Source organism: Oxyura jamaicensis, chromosome Z, assembly GCF_011077185.1.
Source record: "Oxyura jamaicensis isolate SHBP4307 breed ruddy duck chromosome Z, BPBGC_Ojam_1.0, whole genome shotgun sequence".
Taxonomy (NCBI): domain Eukaryota; kingdom Metazoa; phylum Chordata; class Aves; order Anseriformes; family Anatidae; genus Oxyura; species Oxyura jamaicensis.
Genome location: NC_048926.1, coordinates 28225978 through 28246638, shown reverse-complemented (window position 1 = coordinate 28246638; position 20661 = coordinate 28225978). Strand labels below are relative to the sequence as shown.

Sequence of the window (20661 nt, the reverse complement as noted above, 5' to 3'; positions counted from 1 at the left end):
AAAAAGAAAAAGAAAAGGAAAAAGAAAAAGAAAAAGAAAAAGAAAAAGAAAAAGAAAAAGAAAAAGAAAAAGAAAAAGAAAAAAAAAAGAAAAAGAAAAAGAAAAAGAAAAAGAAAAAGAAAAAGAAAAAGAATCATGCCAATGCTCAGTTGAGGAAGCGTGCGGTATGCCTTCACTCCCCACTTATATCTTTTCTCAAAGCAAAAAGAAAGCCCCACACATTCAGATAAGTCATAATAACTGTTTCAAGGACAAAAGAAAGGAACAAGAGGTTAGCTGCAGATAGCATAATAATGTGCCCACGGATAGAAAATTCTCAGTACATCTACTGCTCCTGCTTCAGTCCTTATCTTGGTGTGCATAATGACAAATGGAAAGCACAGGCCGGCACAGATAACTCTCTAAATGTGAGCGCACATATGCAAATATCAGCATGATGGAGGGAGAACCTCCAAGGCACAAAGAACAATAAGGGATTCCAACCAACCTCTGGCCTTCATCAGGATGAGAAACCCACAGCACTTGGGGTCCTCAGCCAATTTGCATGGTTGCTACCGAAGTCAATTCAGCATGCAGAAGCTGCTGCCATGCGCTGAGAGTCTACAGAGCTCTAGCACACAGAAGTATACCTGGAAACCTGAACCGAGCGTGAGAAAAGCCAGACAGAAAAATGCTGCATGCTCAGAAAGCCCTTGGATGAAAAATGTTGAAAGAAGAAAAAAAAAATCTACCCACAATTCTTTGGAAAAACAAAACAAAACAAAACAAAACTCTTCTGGAATGAGAAAAGGGGATGGAAGTGTCTTCTGAGCTGCCTGCAGGTTTTCACCTCTGCTGTCACAGCAGCTTTGGTGCCAAGCAATCCTTCTCTCCCAAAGCAAGCAGGTAGCTCATAGTTGGTCCTGAGCCTGCCCTGCTCCCCCCACGCTGCAGGAAGCTTTCCCCAGACCCTGCCTCTGATGGAGACAGCCCTGGACAAGCCCCGTGATACCTGCCTGCACAAAAACAAAAAAAACAAAACAAAACAAAAAAATCTTTTCCAAGGTTCTCAGAATCTTTTTATGCTGCTTTTTATCTTTACAATTCCACAGCAATTCAGACACGATCAAAAAAAGCCTGGAAGAAAAAATAAAACATCCTCATTTGTAGACTCAACTCCGAAAATCACCACTAGTTCCACCTCTTTCACCAATACAGCAGAAACTCAGTACTTCAACAGAGTGTGCCTTGTTTAATAAGCATGTATGGCACTTCAGACATTAGCTCAAAGAAACACAGGCACACAAACAACAAGCTGTAAAGACAATGAAAGAATATTGCTTGAAAAGGGAAACTGCAAGCTTAGCAAGCTGCAGGTTCCAGGACTGGAGAATTAACTGGAAACATCTAATCAGGGATGCAGAACCCTGTAACATTATGATTTATTTAACACAGTCAAACAATGGCCATAGGCAATGAATCACACTGGAGATGACAAAGCTGCAGGAGATTTCCGTCATCTAGTTTAACCTGCGCATTGATCAGAGTTTACCTCCATATTAATCACTGGAGAACGCAGGCTAACACACTCTTAAACACCTCTCGTGATTATGCTTCACTTACCCCCTTGTCCTTATGCAGGTCACTCTGTTGCTAATTGCACTCCTAGTTAGGAGAAAAAGTGTCTACTATCTAATTTAATTTTGTCTTTTTTAGTTTCAAGCCGTTGCTCCTTGTTATGCTGTCTCGAGCACTGTAAATAATCCCTCCCCCTCCTCCATATTATTACCTCTCAAATATTTATAGACTGTTATATCCACCCTTAGTCTCCTTTTCTACAAGACATACATCAATTCTGTCACCCTTCCCTCTATCCTTTCAGATTTATCTATGTCCTTTTATAATGAGACGCTCAAAACTCTTTTGCAGTGTTCCCAAGTACAGCTAAACCAAAGCAGTGGAGAGAGGCAGACCTATTTCTACCCTAAACCGTGGAAAGACTGTTCAAAGAGAAACACTGACTATTTACTTAGTCCAGTTTGACAGATTCATTCAAATAGGAAAACCACCTTACAGGCAGAAGATGATCTCCAGCAGCTGCTTTCCAACAAGAAGTCCAACGTGTGCTGCAGAAATAACGGCAATGCTGAACAGCTAAGAAATTTTGTAAAATTTTACAGGAGTCCCATGCAAACCTGATTCTCTTCTCATCTTAAGTGTAACATACTGGAGAGAAGGAGACAGTTATGGATGGAAAGATGTTATTCACGGGTAAAGGATGCAAACTTTTTTTCTTTTTTTTTTTTGTACATTAGAATCACGTAATCACTTAGGCTGGAAAAGACCTTCAAGATCATCCAGTTCCAACCATGAGGAACAAGGGTAAAGTATACCAGCTGTTAACAGTCTAGCAGACACATGATGTTCAACTATGCTCTTTGATGTGAACAGAGATTTGTTGCCTGTGGGATGAGGTAGGTAAGAACACCAAGATGGGGCTTCTTGGCCCTTAGGAAGGACAGAGAGTTGGCACGACCAGAAGGCAGACAGCAAGTGAAACTGCTGAAGTACTGGTAGCAGGCACAGCAGGAGAAAATTATCATTTGAAAATAATAAGGAGGCAATGACAACAAGAAAGAGCAGGATGATGGAGTGCTGACCACTGCAGACCCACCAAAATGTCTGAGGCCATGCAGCCACCATCTTAGCCCTGACTAAACTGACAATTTTCTGTTGCAATCTGATGCAGATTTAGTCGCTGAGTGTTTTCAGGTCATAACAGTCAAGACTTCATTCCCAGGCTTGCAAATGCTGATCAGTATTGATGACAAGACATATTTCAATATGTAGGCTTAATGACACTATGAAAAAGTAGGCAATTCGCAGATTCATAGAATTATTTAGGGTAGTAAGGTCCTCTGGAGGCCAGCTCACTCAAACTCTGCTCAGATCAGACCCACCTTCATAGCTGGATTGTGCTGCTCAGGCACATGAGTTTCGAGTCTCTCCAGGGATGGAGAGACTTTTCAACCTCTCTGGGAAACCTGTTCCACTGCTTGAGCACTCTTCATGGTGAAATGTTCGTGGCATCTTCCTAATGTTGTCCTTCAGTTGACTAGAAGAGACTTTTTGACAAAACTGAAAGTCTGGCTGCATGTGGTACCACTGTAACATAAAAGGATTTTCTTTCAAAAAGAGAACTTCTCACTTTTTTTTTTTTTTTTTTTTAATCAGACCATCACATCTTCCAATTATAATAGCTCGTTTTTTCACCTCATTACTTACGCAGCATAACAACGTCTGCAAGCCCTTGGCAGCAATGTTTTAAGTGCAACAACACAGAAAAGGTCAATCCAAAACAGAACAGCCATTTAGGCATAAATATACTGGAAAGGTAACAAAAAAGCAAAGGAAGAGAAAAGAAAGCAAACTAGTGTTTTCAAAGGCATCCGGGGCACTTCATTCCTCATTCATTCGGCCTGGCACTACCACTGGCTCTCTACAGTCCATTTTTATTAGCAGGTAGAACTCTGTCATCCAAAGAGTTTCAAAGTGAAGGGAGAACCTACTTAGAGAAAGGTAAGAAGAACACTATTTTGTTTCCATAATGCATAAGTGTAACAAAGGAAAATAACACCTGTAAGCTTCTTACTCACTAACGCTGACAATGATATGTTCAACTTGCTGGCCGGTGATACTATGAAGGCACATAAACAATACCTTTATTACTGCTTCTGGCAAATCCAACAGCAAACTGACCTCGCAGAACACAGAAGGAGCTGGTATGTAGGAGCACGCAGTAATTCTGTCTATGTTGGATGCTTACAACACAGGCCAACATGAACATAACACGAAAGAATTTGCGCTTTCCAGAACTTTCCATGACCTACCTCGCAGCCAGCCCGTGCTGCCTGCAAAAGGCCAACCATCTGTGACCAAACAAAATGGAGGAAAGCTGAAATGGTGTGCGTCTCCTTCCCTTGGTGTGAACAGCTCTCAAGCGCAGTTCTTTTATGACCATGCTTTATTTTTTTTTTCAGTAATTTCTGAATACTAAAATTGCAAAGATACCAAACTGACATGGAACTGAGAAGGATCCGGGCTGAAATACATTGCACTCATACATCTCAAAGGCACATTCAAGTACCTCCCCACAGCCTTTTCCTGAGGTTGCACACGCTAGTTAATGCAACAAAACGTACGTGCCCTACAGAAAAAAGGACAATTGCTTTAGATGCCCTATTGTGACTTTTCACTGCCCTGTATAATTAAATGGTCACTGCTTTCAACAACGTACAGCTTTTTTTTAGGGAAAATACACAGAAACTAAAAAATTTGTTTGCAGAAGTTCAGCTAAAGCCCTGTGAGCACAGTCGGCTCCCTTCCAACCTCCCTACATGCCCCTAGATCGCTTTTGTTTTTCTCGGGGAACATATGCTCCCACCAAAGCAAATGCCGTTTCCAAGCCCGGGAAGGTAAATGGATAAACCCCTATACTTTGACCATGATAATTCATTCTTCCCCTCTTCAAAAATAGCATGTCACAAAGGGATCTGAAAAACAGTCTCTGGACTCTGCAGGTGCCGTAATATTTCTGATTTGCCGACAAAATAGATACAGTGAGGAAAGACGCTCTCCCTGGCACTGTGTCTGATTTGTGTGACTCCTTCACACATTACTCCTCCAGCGGCAAACAATGCCCTGCGTGATGGACTTCAAAAGAAAAACGGCTTTTGTGAAGCCAAAAACTTACCCAAGGAAGAGAATTACCACTGTCAAAATGATCTCTTGCACAGTCTAACATGTGTTGTACCAGGAACATGGCTCTCTAGGAGCCCTTGGTTTCTCCAGGGCTCGCAGGGAGCTGCTGATTTCTGCTGCAATTAAGGAGTTTGACTCTCTCCGCCTGCATTAATTTTTCTGTAAATACTCACAAAGTCTGCACCTCGGCCTACCAAACTGAGACACTGTGACACCTGCTCCAAGTATGAGTATGAGACCTGCTGTGACTGAGTCACTTCCCATTTTCTTTGTGTCACAGTCCCCTAAATCCGAATAACCCACACTGTCCTTCCTCTCATTTTGCTTGCAGTGCAAGGTACCTGTAAAACCATAAAACAATGATAAAAGAAGCCTTCGAGTACCTGGTCCTGAAACAGCCTGATACTTAAAACAGGAGCTTCATGATACACCGTACCATCCATCCAGCCTCTTATCTACCTTCAGAAGACCTTTATATGCTACAGAAAGCAAGAGCCAGAACATACACACAGGCATTTATATATTTCTGTGACTGTTAGAAACAGTGACTGGAAGAAAATGCACACCACGATTCAAGTGGTACTCCTCACTGTAAAAATTGAATTTTCAAATCCAGAAGTCTGCATTCTGACACCTGACAAAGCTGCTCTAGAGGTCTAGTTGAACACACAGCAGCTTCTGCCATCAGGCAACCTCAGAGCCTGCATGTACGTTCACTGGTGGCATTAAATTCATATGCATGAGTAGTTACACAGAATTCAGGTGAACATACCAAAATTAGTTGGGCCAGAACTTTACGTACTGCAGATGCTTAAAAGCTAAGCATAATTTTCAATTTCTGCTTGGGTGCATAGAAGCAAAAGTATGAACCCAACTTTGTATTCTTTCCCAGATTCATTAATTTCTGGCAAACAAAGCTGACCCTGTCTTGATTCCTGCTTGGAATCAAATCTTCTCTCTGGAGATGAAGCTGCGTATTTTAAACGTTGTCACCTACACACAGTTATTCAGTAAAATGGTTGAGAAACAATGTATTTGAACTACTAACAAAAATCTAGAGTAAAAAAACAATGACTGCAAAATATTTACAATTACTTCAACTAAAAGAAAAAAGTGAACTCAAATTATTTTAAAGTTATCAATTTTCACGTTTTTCAGTGTTTATACAAGCATGTGATTGTCTAAAGCTTGTCTAATTAATAGTTTTCATTAAAGTATCATAATTTAATTTAATAAAAGATATTAAAGTAGAGCTAATAGAGTAAATAACTACAAACATTTTGAAAACATTAAGATCAAAGCTTATCCAAATTCTGTTGACAGTAAGACAATTTCATTTTTGGCCTTTCTGTACAAGCAAGGGTTTTCTTGTTCTGAGTTACACAGCATCTCTATACATTTCTGAATATACTACTTTAATCTTTAGTCCGTTTTTTCCATCACTATAGATAAAGCACGCAGTAACCCAAATACGAAAGCAGTGACTGTGTTGATTCAAAGGTGACAGTAACATGACTGCAATAATGAAAACAAAAAAGCAAATAAAAAGCTATTTATTATCAATGAGTTCTTCTGAAAGCTTCCCAAAGAAATTCCTCTGTATTGGCCTGAAACTGCCTGCCTGCAACAGATTCAACAAATCCATCTGACAATGTTTTAAATGGCCTCCAAAAGAGAGGTGCATGACAGACACACCTATGTGCTGTCCTTTTATTAGTTAATGCAAGGCACTGTCCACTTTACAAGCATTTTTTTAAGCCAGATGTGTATTTACCTGTGTTATTGGCATCAGTACAGATGATTAAAAGTTAATTACATTTCCTTTTCCTGTTTTTTTTTTTTCCTTTTCCTGTCTACACAACAGAAGTCAAAGACGTCAGCTTCATTTTTGTATATATTCAACTGCTCTATCTATCAGGCATAAGCTCTGCACCCAGCCACACAGAACTGATGTACCACCACATCAAGTGGGCAACTCTCTGATGTCAGAGCTAATGACATTACCCACACACCTAGCTTCAGTTTTGAAGAAGGTAAAGAGTCAGTCAACAAGTAGTTGCCAGGACCATGGCAGAAGCACAGAAGGAAAAATATTTGGGTAGAAAGGGGAAAAGCTCCCTGTAAATCACTACTTGCAGGTATACACCCCTGGAAATTCAACACAGTGCCAGTCTTATTCAAATTTATTTTGATTTTCAAGTAAAAATAAAAAAATAAAATATGAAAGATTGATGCTGGGCTCCTCCCTTTTACTAACCATACCAGCAGCGCAACACAGTTGTCGGATAAGGGACTCCATGACACTGCCACTGTAGAAAGGGGAAGAAGGTGACACAGCAGGCAGGTGTAAAAAATGCCAGCTCCTGCCCCAAGCAGCGAGCTGATCTCTCCCAGCACTTTACCTGAGGGCGTGCTAGTTGCTGTTGTTGCTGTACTTGTGGAGTGTGTCGGGCTGCTGCTTTCCAACAAGAGACAAGAGCTGCCACCACCATTCTTCTTAATGAACTGCTCTGGGACACTGGGCAGGGGTACTGGGTGGCTGATTCCCAGTTCCTCTTCCTGAGCTTGCTGCCTTCTCAGTGCAACCTGGGAACAAGAAGACAGATGTAGGGCATGTTCTCTGACTTGAGCACAATTTGTAATGGCAACAGCCAAGACAAACTCAAGGCTGTTTTTGTTTCTTGGTACTTTCTAAAGTGTTGACAGCATGATCCAGACAGTGAGTATAGGAAGATATAAAAGAGATCATAAACCTATATAAAAGCAACCACTTTTCTATCCAAGCATATGTGAACAAACCCATGAAATGCCAGTGCCATCTTCTTCCAATGAGGTCACATTAAGGCTGACTGCACTCGTGCAGTGCAGTTGCTCTTGGGTGAAGTATATTGCCAAAAGCATAGACCCACTCCTCTCTGCTGATATACAGTTCTTGGGGATAAGAAATCACCTTTCAGGCTTGCTGTGCCTCTTCATCTTAATAAGATAACTCTTTATGAGTGCTTATACCTGCAATCTGTTGCTCTATCCAAGCCTGATGGGCTGCCTTGCTTCCTCTTGGTTGGAAATCAAGGGAATTTCAATACATGGTACAGTACACACAGAGAGTTTTCACGGCAGAGGCACACAGAAGGCAGGTAACCACCCTGCAAGCATTTCAGCAAGTGTCACACACATTGCATGCAGCTGTCTGTGTCTGGTGCAGCAGCAGCTCCCCTCTCTTTTCCCAACACTGATGCTGCTCCAGAGCCCAGTCTGCATTAGGAAAGCCCACAGGCACTGCAAACTCCGGACATGGGTGCAAACAAGGCACATGCAACGCTTACTGAAGATTCAGAGGGTAAAGCGCACCCCTTCTGCCTCACCTGAACAAGCAGGTTGGTTTTGCACAGCCATCCACTTATGGCAAGTCCTGAGACACTACCAGGAGTGCAGCTTTGTAACTATCCACCCTGCAACCTGCCACACAGCAACTGCTTTGCATCTGCATCTGAACCATGGAAATCTGTACTAGACTGCAGACCGTGATCACGGGCTGCTTCTGCAGGAAATTCTCCTGGGTAAATCTCCAGGATTTGCCTCTCTTTCCTGGCCGTGTTCAACAGCCACATTTTCCTAATACGGATGTGTAATACCATCAGATAAATTAACGACAGCTCGTTAATACATATGTTCAACACAGAGAGTATAGATGTGAAAACACTACAGGATTTAGTCCCTTTTTTTTGGTCTGACTTCAGAAAACCAATAACCTTGACCTGCAAAATTCCACCAGCGCAAAGGGGCTTACTGCAGAAATATATCAAAAGGGGTAAAGACAGACTTTCAATGTGCAGCTCCTACACAGATAAGGTTCAGTGAGGGAGGCTTTCAAAACCACTTTCAAATACTAGGCAAGGAAGAGAAAGCCCGCTCTGCAAGGGCCAGCTGGAGAGAGGAATTTGTGGTGTGAAAGAACTACCTGTACAGAAGGGGACAGCTTCACAGGGAAAAAAAGCCCTGCTTCGTTCTCTCTTCCCTGAGGTGGTCCAAAAAGGGACCCACGTTTATTATTCCATGGTTCACACCTGGCAGAGAAAGCACATGCCACTTTGGCATAATCCACTATTTCTGGACTGTTGTAGTATCAGCCAGGAGGCATTACTTAAATGAACCAAAACTCCCCATGGATTCAAAGGAAGTTTAACCTAACTGCGTGGAATAATTAAATAAAATTATTTTAAAAAACGGGGAACGATTTCATGGAGGGCTACTAGGAGTTTTAATCTGGCAATGGGACACACTTTACGCAGGATCATGAAGCTCTGAATGCACATCACCTGCAAAGCGGGTCCATGGGTCTGGCATCCCTGCCTTTACTTGTAACAGTAAGTCCCAGCACCTTCCAATTAATCTGTCTAAAGGGTTCTATTTGCGAGAACCGGGATGTGCAATCCCACTCACAGGGTTCGAGCACATTAGCCGTATCACTCCCAGGACTCCTCATTAATAAAGTTTTCAACATAAGGCTCACGAGGACTAACAGAGCCTCGTTAAACGTTATCAGATGGAGCTGTGACTTCAGAGGGAATTGCTAATGAATAAAGTTATCTCTGTGCAGAACTGGACATGGTTTGGTTTACTACCAAACGCCAATGATTTGCCATTTAGATTTAAGGTTAGAAGCTGTAGGCAGCCCTGCGTATGCTGAGCCTCTCCACAAAGTGTTAGGGAAGTTTATAAACCACTGTTTAGAAAAATTTGTAAGAAATAGGAAGAGAAGGAAAAAAAAATTGTTTTCTTGGAAACGAACTCATCAAAAGCCACTTGAAGTAAGGTCAAATGGATCTGAAACATGGAGTGGAACATATTGCCACTAGCTACTACTTGGATGGATAATTATTTAGTTAAAAACAAGTTGTTTGACGGACAAAATTAGTAATGTAATGTTAAGTAAAAGCCTTCCCCCCTGAACGTTTTAGAAGGGTGCAAGCGTGTTTAAGTTTTGGTGAGTTTGGTTTTAAAATAAATACATATTCAGACGCGTTTAGAAGTCCGCTGCCAGCCACTTAGCTCCTGCACGCGTTTTCATGCGGGAAAAAAAAAAAAAAAAAAAAAAAAAAAAATAAAAGTTTTTATTTTATAAAGGGGTTAGGTGACGGAGCCCAGCTTCGCCCCGCGTGCCCGCCCGGTCTGGGGGTCGGGCCCCGCCGAGCCCCCCCGGCCGCCCGGGGGCCGCCCGGGACCCCCGTGCCGGAGGGGAGCGGGCTCCGTGCGGCCGGGCAGGGCTGTCCGGGGCGGGCAGGGCTGGCTGTCCTCCGGGCAGGGCTGGCTCTCCTCCGCCGGTCACGGCTCTCGTCCTCCGGTCCTGGCTCTCCGCCGCCGGGCAGGGCTCCGCCGCGCCGCCCCGCCGCCCGCCCCGCGCCGCGCCCCGCGGCGTCGTCTCACCTGCGCTGCCATGACCCGCTGCCGCTCGGCGATCAGGCTGCACTTCTTGCACTGGCAGTCCCGCCACATGCAGAACCGCTTGTGCCCCTTCAGCGGCGACGAGTAGCCGTGGTTGCGGCAGCGGGCGCACTTGGGCAGCCGCGGCAGCTTCTTCCCCGCCGCGGCGGAGGCGGCGGAGGCGGCCGCGACCCCCGGTGCCGGGGCGGCCGCCATTTGGGCCGCCGCCTTGGCGAAGCCGCCCGCCTTGTCCGCGGGGCCGGGGGCCTCCTGCGGCTTGCCGAAGGCCGGGGAGTCATTGGGCATGGCGGCGGGGGTGCGCGTGCTGCCCCGTCCCGTCCCGTCGGTGCCGTCCCGTCCCGTCCCGCCCCGCCACCCCTCGCGTTTTGGCGGGCGGCCGCTGCCCGGCCTCGCCCCTCCCGCCGCGGCCCCCTCCGCCCCCCCTGGGCCGAGCCCTCTCCCCCGGGGGCAGGCGGCGGGGCGGGGGGAGGCCGCCCGCTGACCGCCGTGTCCGGCCCGGCCCGGCCCGCTCCGAGGCCCTGGCGCCTCGCCCGGCCGCAGAGCCGGGGCCGGGGCCCCTTCTGCCGCCCCCCGCCGCCCGCCCGCGTGTGCAGAGGCGCTGGGGTCGGTGCTTGTGGGGGAACAGGCCCTCCGGTAACTCCGGTGCGGGTTTAGACGGGCAGAGTTTCGCCCAGGAAGATGCTTTTTTCTTCCCTTCTTTGCATAGGCTCCCGTTCCAGCCTGGCGCTCTGTGATTTATGGACCCCTGCAGCTCTACAGATATTATTTACAGTATTAATATTTCCTCTGTTACACCTTTAAATCTTTCCGGGCTCGAGTTTAGGTGACGCTATCTTCATGCCGAAATGAAACTATTAAATTACATCTCAATCTAAGATGAATGACAACTGTCAGATGAGTGACTCAACAGAGATGAAGCAGAAAGCGCCTGAGATTATGTGAGGCTGATTTATAAAGATTGCATAAAGATTTCTATAACCCCAGCTTCATGACTCAGCATATCAGGTGGTAATAAGTTACAGTAGGTAGAAATTTATTTCTGCTGGAAGAAGCCAAGGAAAGCTTCTCCCTCTTCTACATCAGCTGTCTCCCTGCTAATTCCACTCAGGCTGAGCCTCCCTCCCAGTAAACAACCAATGCCAACGCCAGCCAAAGAAAGCCTCCATTCATTCTCGATACTTTGAATTACCACTTGCTAAATAGATTTTAAAGATTTTTTTTAACTTCACAGCGCAACGTAAGAGACATTTGCGGAGCTTTCCAGCCACACGTTAAAATACTCCCGGTAAGCCCCAGTCTCAAGCAGGCAAATAGTCCTCAACTGAGGCACCAGCAGCAGAAGCAGCATCTGGGGGTGTTGGCAGGAGGGTGGGAGAGCCACCTGGCTCACAGCAGCAGACTCTTCCCTTGCATCACGCTGCTGGAATTGCTTCTCCTGACATCAGTAACTGCACATTTTCCTGCAAAAGGGGAAAGTGAACACAACCTTTACTAGATCAAAAATGACACAATTTCATTATGCAACAGATGGTGTATATCACTAACGTTTAAGTGAGTGAAAAATGCAAACAGGCATTCCTAGCTTCCTGTGCTGAAAAGTGAAATTCATCCCTGAATGAAACCATCTGAGATCTTAACCTGCAGGGGCGTTGATCAGGCTTCAAAGTTGCTGGCAACGAGCAAGTCAGTCTTGAAAGTGGAACTCCAGCTTGTGAAGTTCTTCTGCAGGTGGCTGAGCCCTGATGGGGACATTTCTGGCGCTCAAATGCAAATTGTCTTGAAGTCAATTGAAAATTCAAATGGAAGAGGAGATGGAAAGGAGGCTAAATCATCAGAACAAGGAAGACAAACAAACAAGCCAAGGTGTGAAGACAGGAGAAGAAAAAACACATCAGAAGTAGTGGGAGGAGGAAGAGAAAAGCTGAAAGGAGTGAAAAATGAGAAAAGAGAAACACAGCACATGAAGCAGGCAAAGACAGACAAAGAAGAAATAAGAGTGGTCACCAGCTGCTTATATATGACTTTTCACTAGGAACTAAGGGACAGCCACGCTCAAAGATGAATCACAAGATGCAAATAATGCAACAGTTCCAAGATAAATATTAATTCAGCTGTCTTTCACGTAAGTAGTATTTCATACTCCTGCTTTTCAGGACAACTGCACAGATCCCTGTTATTGATAATGTTATGAAACCATCGGTAAGGAACAAAATATTAAAGTTGTTAGTAGTACTTATCTGGTATTTTGTGTTCTGGATGAATGCCACTGAAGTAGCAGGGTGCCTGCTGAATACAAGTACACAGCAAATCTTTAACTAGGAATTCCTTTGTTTTAGTTAGCTCAAGCCACACTTTTGAGTATGGTTTTCGTATGTAATCTGGTCAGTCCCCCCTTTTTGTTTTTAATGGGTGTTTGGTGAGTATGTAAACGCATTACTGAGTTGGCCATCCATTGGATTCATGCAGGAATAGGAGATGGTTAACAGTTCCAACACACATCAGAGCAATCTCTCTGCAAGTCTTCAGGAAACTATATTCATTTATTTAATGTAAGTCTGGGTGCTTCTAATTTGAATCCAACAATGATGTTGGTGACTAAACATCAGTGCAATGTCCTGGCACCTGTGGAACTAAGGAACTGTAATTAATGTTTCTGATGAAAAATCGTAAGAATCAAATGACATTTTTGCTTTGTGCTCTGGTTAGCTGATAGCTATCCTTTCGCTTAGACATCTTTGCACAAGTCTTCAAGCATTGCCAATGCATGTCTTTTTATGATCCTTTGCACCTAGAAAAAGTTTTATTTGCTAACAAAAGCATTGTCTGGAGGGACAGTTGTGAACAAGCCATGTCACCACCACCACATTTGGCATGACTGAGCATCTCAGTACAAAAGGCAACAAATTCAGAGGACTCAGATCCAACACCATTGCCTGCAAAGCAAAGACCATTAGTTTCACCAAAGTCAGCAGGGCTGAGTGCCGGTCAGTATCTTGCAGGGCATGTTTCCCCCATAAAGGCTGACCATCCTCTTAGCTTCCTAAAAGGACTTCCTAAAAGGAGTGTGAAGAAAACTGGGATGAAATTGCATTGCTTCTCTCTGTTCTGTGGCTAAACCAACAGTTCCTCTTTCTAACACTATTCTGAATATATATATATATAATATATATATAATTCATAGTCTGGAATTCTGCACTGAGTGAAGAAACTTAATTATTAATTATTTAAATAACTGGAAAAAAGAAAGCAATAGTTAATGGATTAGTCATGAAGGTGTGTAGTTCTCCCCTTTTCTCCATGCCCCTGGCTTAGACCCCTGGCTTTGTGCCTCAGCACCATGGGCATTTTACTTGCCCTGTGGTCACCCCTTTGCAGCAGCAACCTGGTGAGCAAGGGCTGAACACCACCAGAAGCAAAATGACTCAACATCATCTAGTGTTCCAGTTACCCACACCTCTTTTCATGTGACTTCAGTCCTCCATGTTATTCTCCATATCCCAGGCTTATGAAGTGCCTGTGTCTGCTGGATCTGATTCTCTCTTTTATTTCATTTTTTTTTCCTCACAGTGTGTCAAGCCAGAGCAGTTTCGCCCTTTCCTTGCAGCAGATCTTTTTGACTCTCCCAGGCCATTTCACAGACCATACCACTGGCGAGCTATGGCCTTCCGACAGCACCTCAGCAGCAGGCGTGGTAAGGGACAGAAGATAAAGCATTCACACTATGAAGACATCAATGTGTCTGTAAACTTTCTGGACATTTAGAACAAAATACCAGGAGACAACCAGAGGGAGTCAAGCCAGGGAGTGAGATAGTACCTGCATGTTCCCTCGAGGCACTGGCAGCAGCTGTGAGACTCCTTGCTAGCTGGCTCCTAGTGCCGACTCCTAGCTTTCATCCAAAGCTGGCGGGCTGTGGATGTCTTGGCTCTGCCGCACAGCCATCCTGTTAGCAGAATAAAGAGGAATAAAAGAGAAGAATAAAGAGAATAAAAATAATACCACTACCCCCATCTCCAGTCCTGGAGCTCCAACAGTCCACTTGTGTCATTTACTTGTGTGAGTGGTCGGCTGGTCTGCCTGTGCATGTAGCTCCCTCTGTGAAGGTGAGCATCTGCTGGAGTGACAGAGCCCAGCAGGATTGTGACAACTATCCAAAGTTTACTTCAGATAGCCTAAAGATACTTCAGGAAAAATCCAGTAGGTGGCATAAATAAGCCATGCAGTTTTTGCAGTTTTATGTGTATACTTGAACAGTTCTTCAATTTCTTTCATTCATTCCTTATTTTAAACCTCCATTAACTTACATAAAAGCTGAGGTTTTGCCCCCTGGCCCATAAAACACAATCCCACAGGTAAAGTTACGTATTCCAGGCAGATAATTTTCTTGATACTTTCTGGCAGCGTATAGCTATTTTTTATTTTGTCTCTTTCTGTACTCATGCTCTGATAATTTCTGCATACAGGTTACCACAAAGAGGTAAAGGTTTCCTCTGAGAACAGGCTGATCCGAACCGATATCTTGCACTGAAATGCCCCATATTTAATGGGTTTTAATATCAGCTGTGTTTTCACAAAAGTGTTGACAGCTTAGGCACTTTTCTATGATAGTATAATCGTGTTAGCACCAGCAGCATTTCTCAAGATCTCTGAAATCTGATGAATCACTGGTATCTTTTGCTAAAAATCCATTCAACTAAACTGTCTTCATGCACACATAAACTTCTGAGCGCTTCATTCTTCCTTGGTCTAGGAAAATGCTTCTGTGTATCTACAGTACCTCCCAGTTGCTTATTTGTTTACCCAATGGTTAGTTTTTCCATGGTTAATGCAAGTTAGATGTTGCTTTTATGTTTCTAGGGCATAGGGCTTTCAGGTATCTGGAGCCCCGATGTGCCGCTAGGAGAGCCCCTGAGGAGAGGGTCCACACACAGCTTTTAACCAGTGAGTACAGGGACATCTTGCTGCTTCAGTCTGAAAAGCTGCTGTTTCCAGCTCTGCTGTGAGAGGCTGGCGGTTGTTGGCAGGCAGTGTGTGAGCTCTTCAGCACACTCAGTTCAGATTCTCTTCTCTTAGCGTAAATCCAGACCCACCCAGGGGATTCTTCTCCAAAAGGTGCAAGAAGGGACATTGGCAGGGGACAACAGCATCACACCTATCCCAAACAGACGAGAACAACAGATGAGAGCCTGCCTGAAATAACAGATGGCCCTTCACCTGCACTGTGGCAAGCCCAGCCATGATGTTGGCCCACAGTGCTTGATAAAAACACAATTCTCTGGAAACAAAACTCACTCCATTACGTCATGCCAAGCACAATACAAAAACAAAGGAGTTTCCAAGTACAATGAAGCCAATAAAATGGACATACGTCATGCACGACGTCATGGACAAATGCACATTTGTCCTATCTGTTCTGCAGCTAGTTTTTCTAGTAACAGGGATAAAGAAAATGAAAAAAAAAATGGTAATTCCTTTCACTGAACACCTGCATTCTGTGTTTCCATATTTCTTCACAGAAGTCAGAATCATTTCATTGCAGATTTAAAGGCTGAAGAGAATATGCTGTCAGCTCCTTGGAAATTTCAATCATGGTTAATAACTGAGTTTGGATAGCTATTTGGAAGCATTATTAGGTGCGACTTTTAAAATAGAAGTAAAGAAGTGAGTAGGGAAACCGCTCAGTTGCTTCTTCTCAGTCTTCATTGTTCATTTTCAGCACACTTAAAAATTAATTGGATCCAGTGACTTAGAACATTGAAGACTCTTGCATGACTCATTAAGCTGACATTTCTAACATTTGTAATTCACACTGTAAGAATGATAGAATCACATAAGCCATCTATACGTTTGAGCTCTTTTCATCAGGGTATGACTACTGCAGGGAATGCCCTTAGTTTTGAATATCATCATCAATTCAGCACTAAGACATCTGTAATGGAGCTGAGTCTGATAGACTGCCAGAGTGTGACAAACTCAGCTCCAGCCTCTTAAAATAGGCAACACAATTAATTGCTACTTTTTTATTTATGGTCTTTAATCATTTAATGGATACAGTTAAATTCCCACTTCATTGAGCAAGTCCGTGGGTATTTAAAGGAACAAATAGATCATTTCAAATTATAAAGCATTTTCTTTATTACCTACATTTTTTTAATTGTGCAATATATTATTATTTTACATTCTTTATCTTAAATAACCTAAAACTGATGGAGTTTCAGGTTTCTGAGGGATGTCTCTAACTATTTTTCAAAGGTGACTGAAGGGCCAGTTTTTGCTTGCTCTAATTGATTGGCTACCCAATTTATTTAATTGTTTGTGCATGGTTATTTATTGTTCCTAATTCCCATGCTTAACTAAAGTAAATGTACTATTACAACATCTTCCTGTGAATTGATCTGGGGGAGAGTGTCTGGAAAGCTGTGTAGAGGAAAAGGATCTGAGGTGCTGATCGAGGCTTACCTGAATATGAGCCAGCAGTGTGCCCAGGTGGCCAAGAAGGCCAACAGCATCCTGGCTTGTATCAGGGATAGTGTAGCCAGCAGGAGCAGGGAGGTGATCGTCCCCCTGTACTCTGCTCTTGTGAGGCTGCACCTCGAGTATTGTGTTCAGTTTTGGGTCCCTCAGTACCACAAGGACATCGAGGCCCTGGAGAGTGTCCAGAGAAGGGCTACGAAGCTGGTGAAGGGCCTGGAACCCAAGTCCTATGGGGAGTGGCTGAGGGAACTGGGGTTGTTTAGTCTGGAGAAGAGAAGTCTCAGGGGAGACCTTATTGCTCTCTACAACTGCCTGAAAGGAAGGTGTGGGGAGCTGGGGTTGGCCTCTTCTCGCAGCTAACTAGAGATAGGACTAGAGGAAATGGCCTCAAGTTGTGCCAGGGGAGGTTCAGGTTGGAAATGAGGAGACATTTCTTCTCAGAAAAAGCAGTCAGGCTTTGAAACGGGTTGTCCTGGGAGGTGGTGGAGGCACCATCCCTGGGGGTGTTCAAGGAAAGGTTGGACGTGGTGCTTGGGGACATACATTAGTGGGTGACATTGGTAGTAGTGTGACAGTTGGACCAGATGATCTTGGAGGTCTCTTCCAACCTTAATGATTCTATTTTCTCATTTTTTCTTTAAATATAAGTAAGTGGAAAGTATCTTTTTCATGTAACATGCAGCTCTCATGGGAGCACATTTCCTTCTGTGGGACTTCCCAATAAAATCAGTCAGTGTCACCACATGTCTATAAGCAGTTTTGTGCTTCTCTTCCCTCATTTTCTCCCCCTTCCTATATGCAGTCTTCTTCAAATCCACAGTGCAGTTGCAGTGCAAGGGGACCTGGGGGTGTCAGAATTGCCTCCAGCCAGAGCAGAGCTCTTCTATATATTGTAATCAAAGTCAAATGACTGTTACGTAATCAGCCGCCATGCTGTGAAACGACGAAGGGAGCTGCTGACCTTTCGCACCTCCTGGCTGAGAAAAAGGGTTTCCTTTGGCCTGTCAGACTGACTTTCCTCTCCTGCAACCCTCTCTTCCCTCTCTTGTCGGTGCCCAGGAGCCTCCAGAACAGTCGGGCAGTTCAGAGGTGGTCTGCAAATGCTGCAAACAGAACGTCAGATCTCCTCGTCCTCCAGGGCTTACCCTCCTTCGTGCTGAGAATCCATTATGGAGGAGGGATCCAGGAGATCCAGGCCCCCGAAGACCTACACCTGTCACAGACAGCTTTGCACACTGCTATCAAGATAACGATAATCAGAATGCCTAGATAGTTGGCTTCCTTAGGTAACACTTTTCTGCTATTACTTGTACGTCAGTCAGCACTGTCGGGGTTGATGATCTCTGTACATCTTATATGCACATTGGCTAATTAGGAGTAATTGACTTTCTTCAGTTCTATTGGCTTGAAGGTGCTAAGGAAGCTGACACATTGTTACAAATGATTTCGACTGCTAGGCTATTAATTTTAATTAGTCTGGCTTTGTCTAGACATGGAGCTGCCTTGTCAGGTGATGGGAACATTGTGTGGAATCTAATTAGTCAGACATTTTCATTTTCTGTCATCCCTGTGCAAACAATCTCTTGCAGATGCCAGAATAATACTACTCAGGGCCCAGCTCTGTGATGCTGGCTAAATTCATGCAATGATTCATGTTGCCTGAATAAAATCTATTTAATCTATTTAAATACCTTCAGAGTTTGAAATTGTAACACATAACACATAGTAAGGTTGAGAGTAGTTTTGCTGCAAGGTAGTTTAAGCTATTATTTTCTTTTACCCATTTCTGAGAAACAAAGGCCTGGAGATTGCCTTCCCAATACTGAAAAGCTGCTTCTCAGAGTTTATAATATTTAACTGAGGAAACAGTTTATTAGGTACCTGAATGTAGGTAGGGTACACCTCTAAAATTGCACAAGTATCCATGAACACTATAGACCGTAACTGCTGTCTGCAGGATTCCCCATATTGTAACAGCTGAATGGTACATACTGTAAGTAACTGCCTGATGTTCACATCAGCCTCATGATGTCCTGGTTCACTGGGTAAAGAACACTTACCTTAATCAACTTAACCAACTTCCAGTAGCTGTTTGTTTACTCTTATGTGCTCCAATGAGACCCCTTCTATCATTTAAAACAAAACAAAACAAAACAAACCTTTAGAAATAAGATTAAAATTACTTTTTTTTTTTTTTTTTTTTTTTAAAAAAAAGTACTTGCCTGTTCAGATCATGACATCCTATTTGCTTAGAGTTGTAATGGAGTCTGGCAATGTTGTTCCAATGAATATGTTGCATTAATCTTTTCTTCCTATTCAAAGGTCTCCAAAACATTACTAAATATTACTAACATTGTTAAGTTCTAAGGGGCACCACTTGACCAATTTAACAAAGACTAATGAAAGACACTGAAAATAATTGATGTCCAAGAACACGTCAAATGAAGTTGCTACGGTAATCATAGTTTATAGGTGGGTCAATGCAGGTGATGGTGATAGAGGGAGACTGTGAGTGACCTGGCCTCAGAATGCTGGTTAACACAAGCCTGCTTCTGGTAGGGAACTGGAGGAACAACTTTCACACACTTGGCTGTGTTTTAATTTAATCAAAGCAGTGGCAAAGACAGCCACATTATGATGAGGGACTTGTTAGTTTACTTACAATGCTGGAAAGAAGTATAGGAGGCAGAGATGGAAGTGAGTCACTTGTTTTTCTTGCAAATCTGCAGTTTGTGTTACATTTTGAGTAAAATTCTTCAGGATAGCTAGTTCCTGAGTTCACATAGTTCAGTTCTGGAACAGCATGTCCAATGCAGCTTGTTGTCATGCCTTTCAGTAATGTTTACCAACAGTGGACTACAGCATTCCCTGTAGAGACCTAAGGTAGGTAGTCTACTTTCCTGTTTTTTACCCATCTTTGAAGAACCACTGTTTGCTGACCTAAGGGAATAAAACTTTTTTTATTTTTTATTTATTTATTTATTTATTAATTTTATTTAAATGGAAGAAAGTTTTGACCTTGATCCTCATCTGTTGTAAATGATGGCAAGTGGCTCTTTTGATCTAGCTGCTGGTCAGGGTTGGTGAGGGACAGCTCATGTGTTTGTGTCTTTATCACAGTTCAGCTGGAAATGGCACACCCAGGCACCAGAAATGTGTCTCTCTCACCAGCTGGTATGGTAAGTGATTATTAGAGTCCTCAGAAAATCATCCTTTAATGAGAGGGAAAGTTTAATTTGTAGAACAGAGGTAGATCACAAAGCCTGTCTCCTGGATAGCTCTCCTCATTTTTTGTAGACCAGTCTCAAAAGAAAAAATAATAATAAGCCACTCCTTGTGATTTTCTGGAAGGTAATGTCAGGCTCCTAATCTTCTGCTATGCTGAGACGATAGAGGAGCTTTAGGTTTTACAGTTTAGTGCTGGGTTACATGGCATGGTGTCTCTCTCTCTCTGTGGAGCATACATTTCTGGTAGTTGTTTTGCAATGATAGTCACTCCTTCCAAAGGCAACACTGGGACAGAGGCCACAGCATTTTTCCACCTCCTGATCCCAGATCTCGGGAGAATGTTGCTGGGCCTCCTTGTAAGTACAAAACTCCAGCAGAAAGCAGCAGGCAATTAATTCAAAGTTAAGTTAGAAAAAAATATTATCTAAGACTTTATGTTTTCCTAAATTACACAGTTGCAGGACTTAAAGGTATTCTAAGAAAGTATGTGGATGACAATAAATTGAGAGGAGCTGTTGTCTTCCTCGAGGGCTGAGAGGCCTTGCAGTGAGATCTCGTCAGACTAGAGGCCTAGGCAACCACCAACCACATGAAGTTTAACAAGAATAACTGCCAGCTTCTGCACCTGGGACAGGGCAACCCTGGATATAAGTGTAGACTGGGGGAGAGGAGGCTGGAGAGCAGACCCACAGAGAGGGATCTGGGGGGTTCTGGTCGACAGCAAGCTGAACACGAGCCAGCAGCGTGCCCTGGCAGAGGGGCAACCCTACCCTG

General features: G+C 43.7%; 1 protein-coding gene across 1 annotated transcript in view; it reads right to left on the bottom strand.

Moving 5' to 3' along the window:
• DMRT1 (doublesex and mab-3 related transcription factor 1) overlaps positions 1 to 10530 on the bottom strand; it is a 61310-nt gene extending 50780 nt beyond the window's left edge. Inside the window, exons 1-2 of the mRNA XM_035311002.1 lie at positions 10168 to 10530; positions 7143 to 7326 (exon numbers count right to left, since the gene is read on the bottom strand). Of these exons, the coding sequence (XP_035166893.1) occupies positions 7143 to 7326; positions 10168 to 10470 (487 nt within the window). The 5' untranslated portion in view covers positions 10471 to 10530. The remainder of the gene's footprint in view (positions 1 to 7142; positions 7327 to 10167) is intronic.
• Positions 10531 to 20661: the final 10131 nt, after the last annotated feature.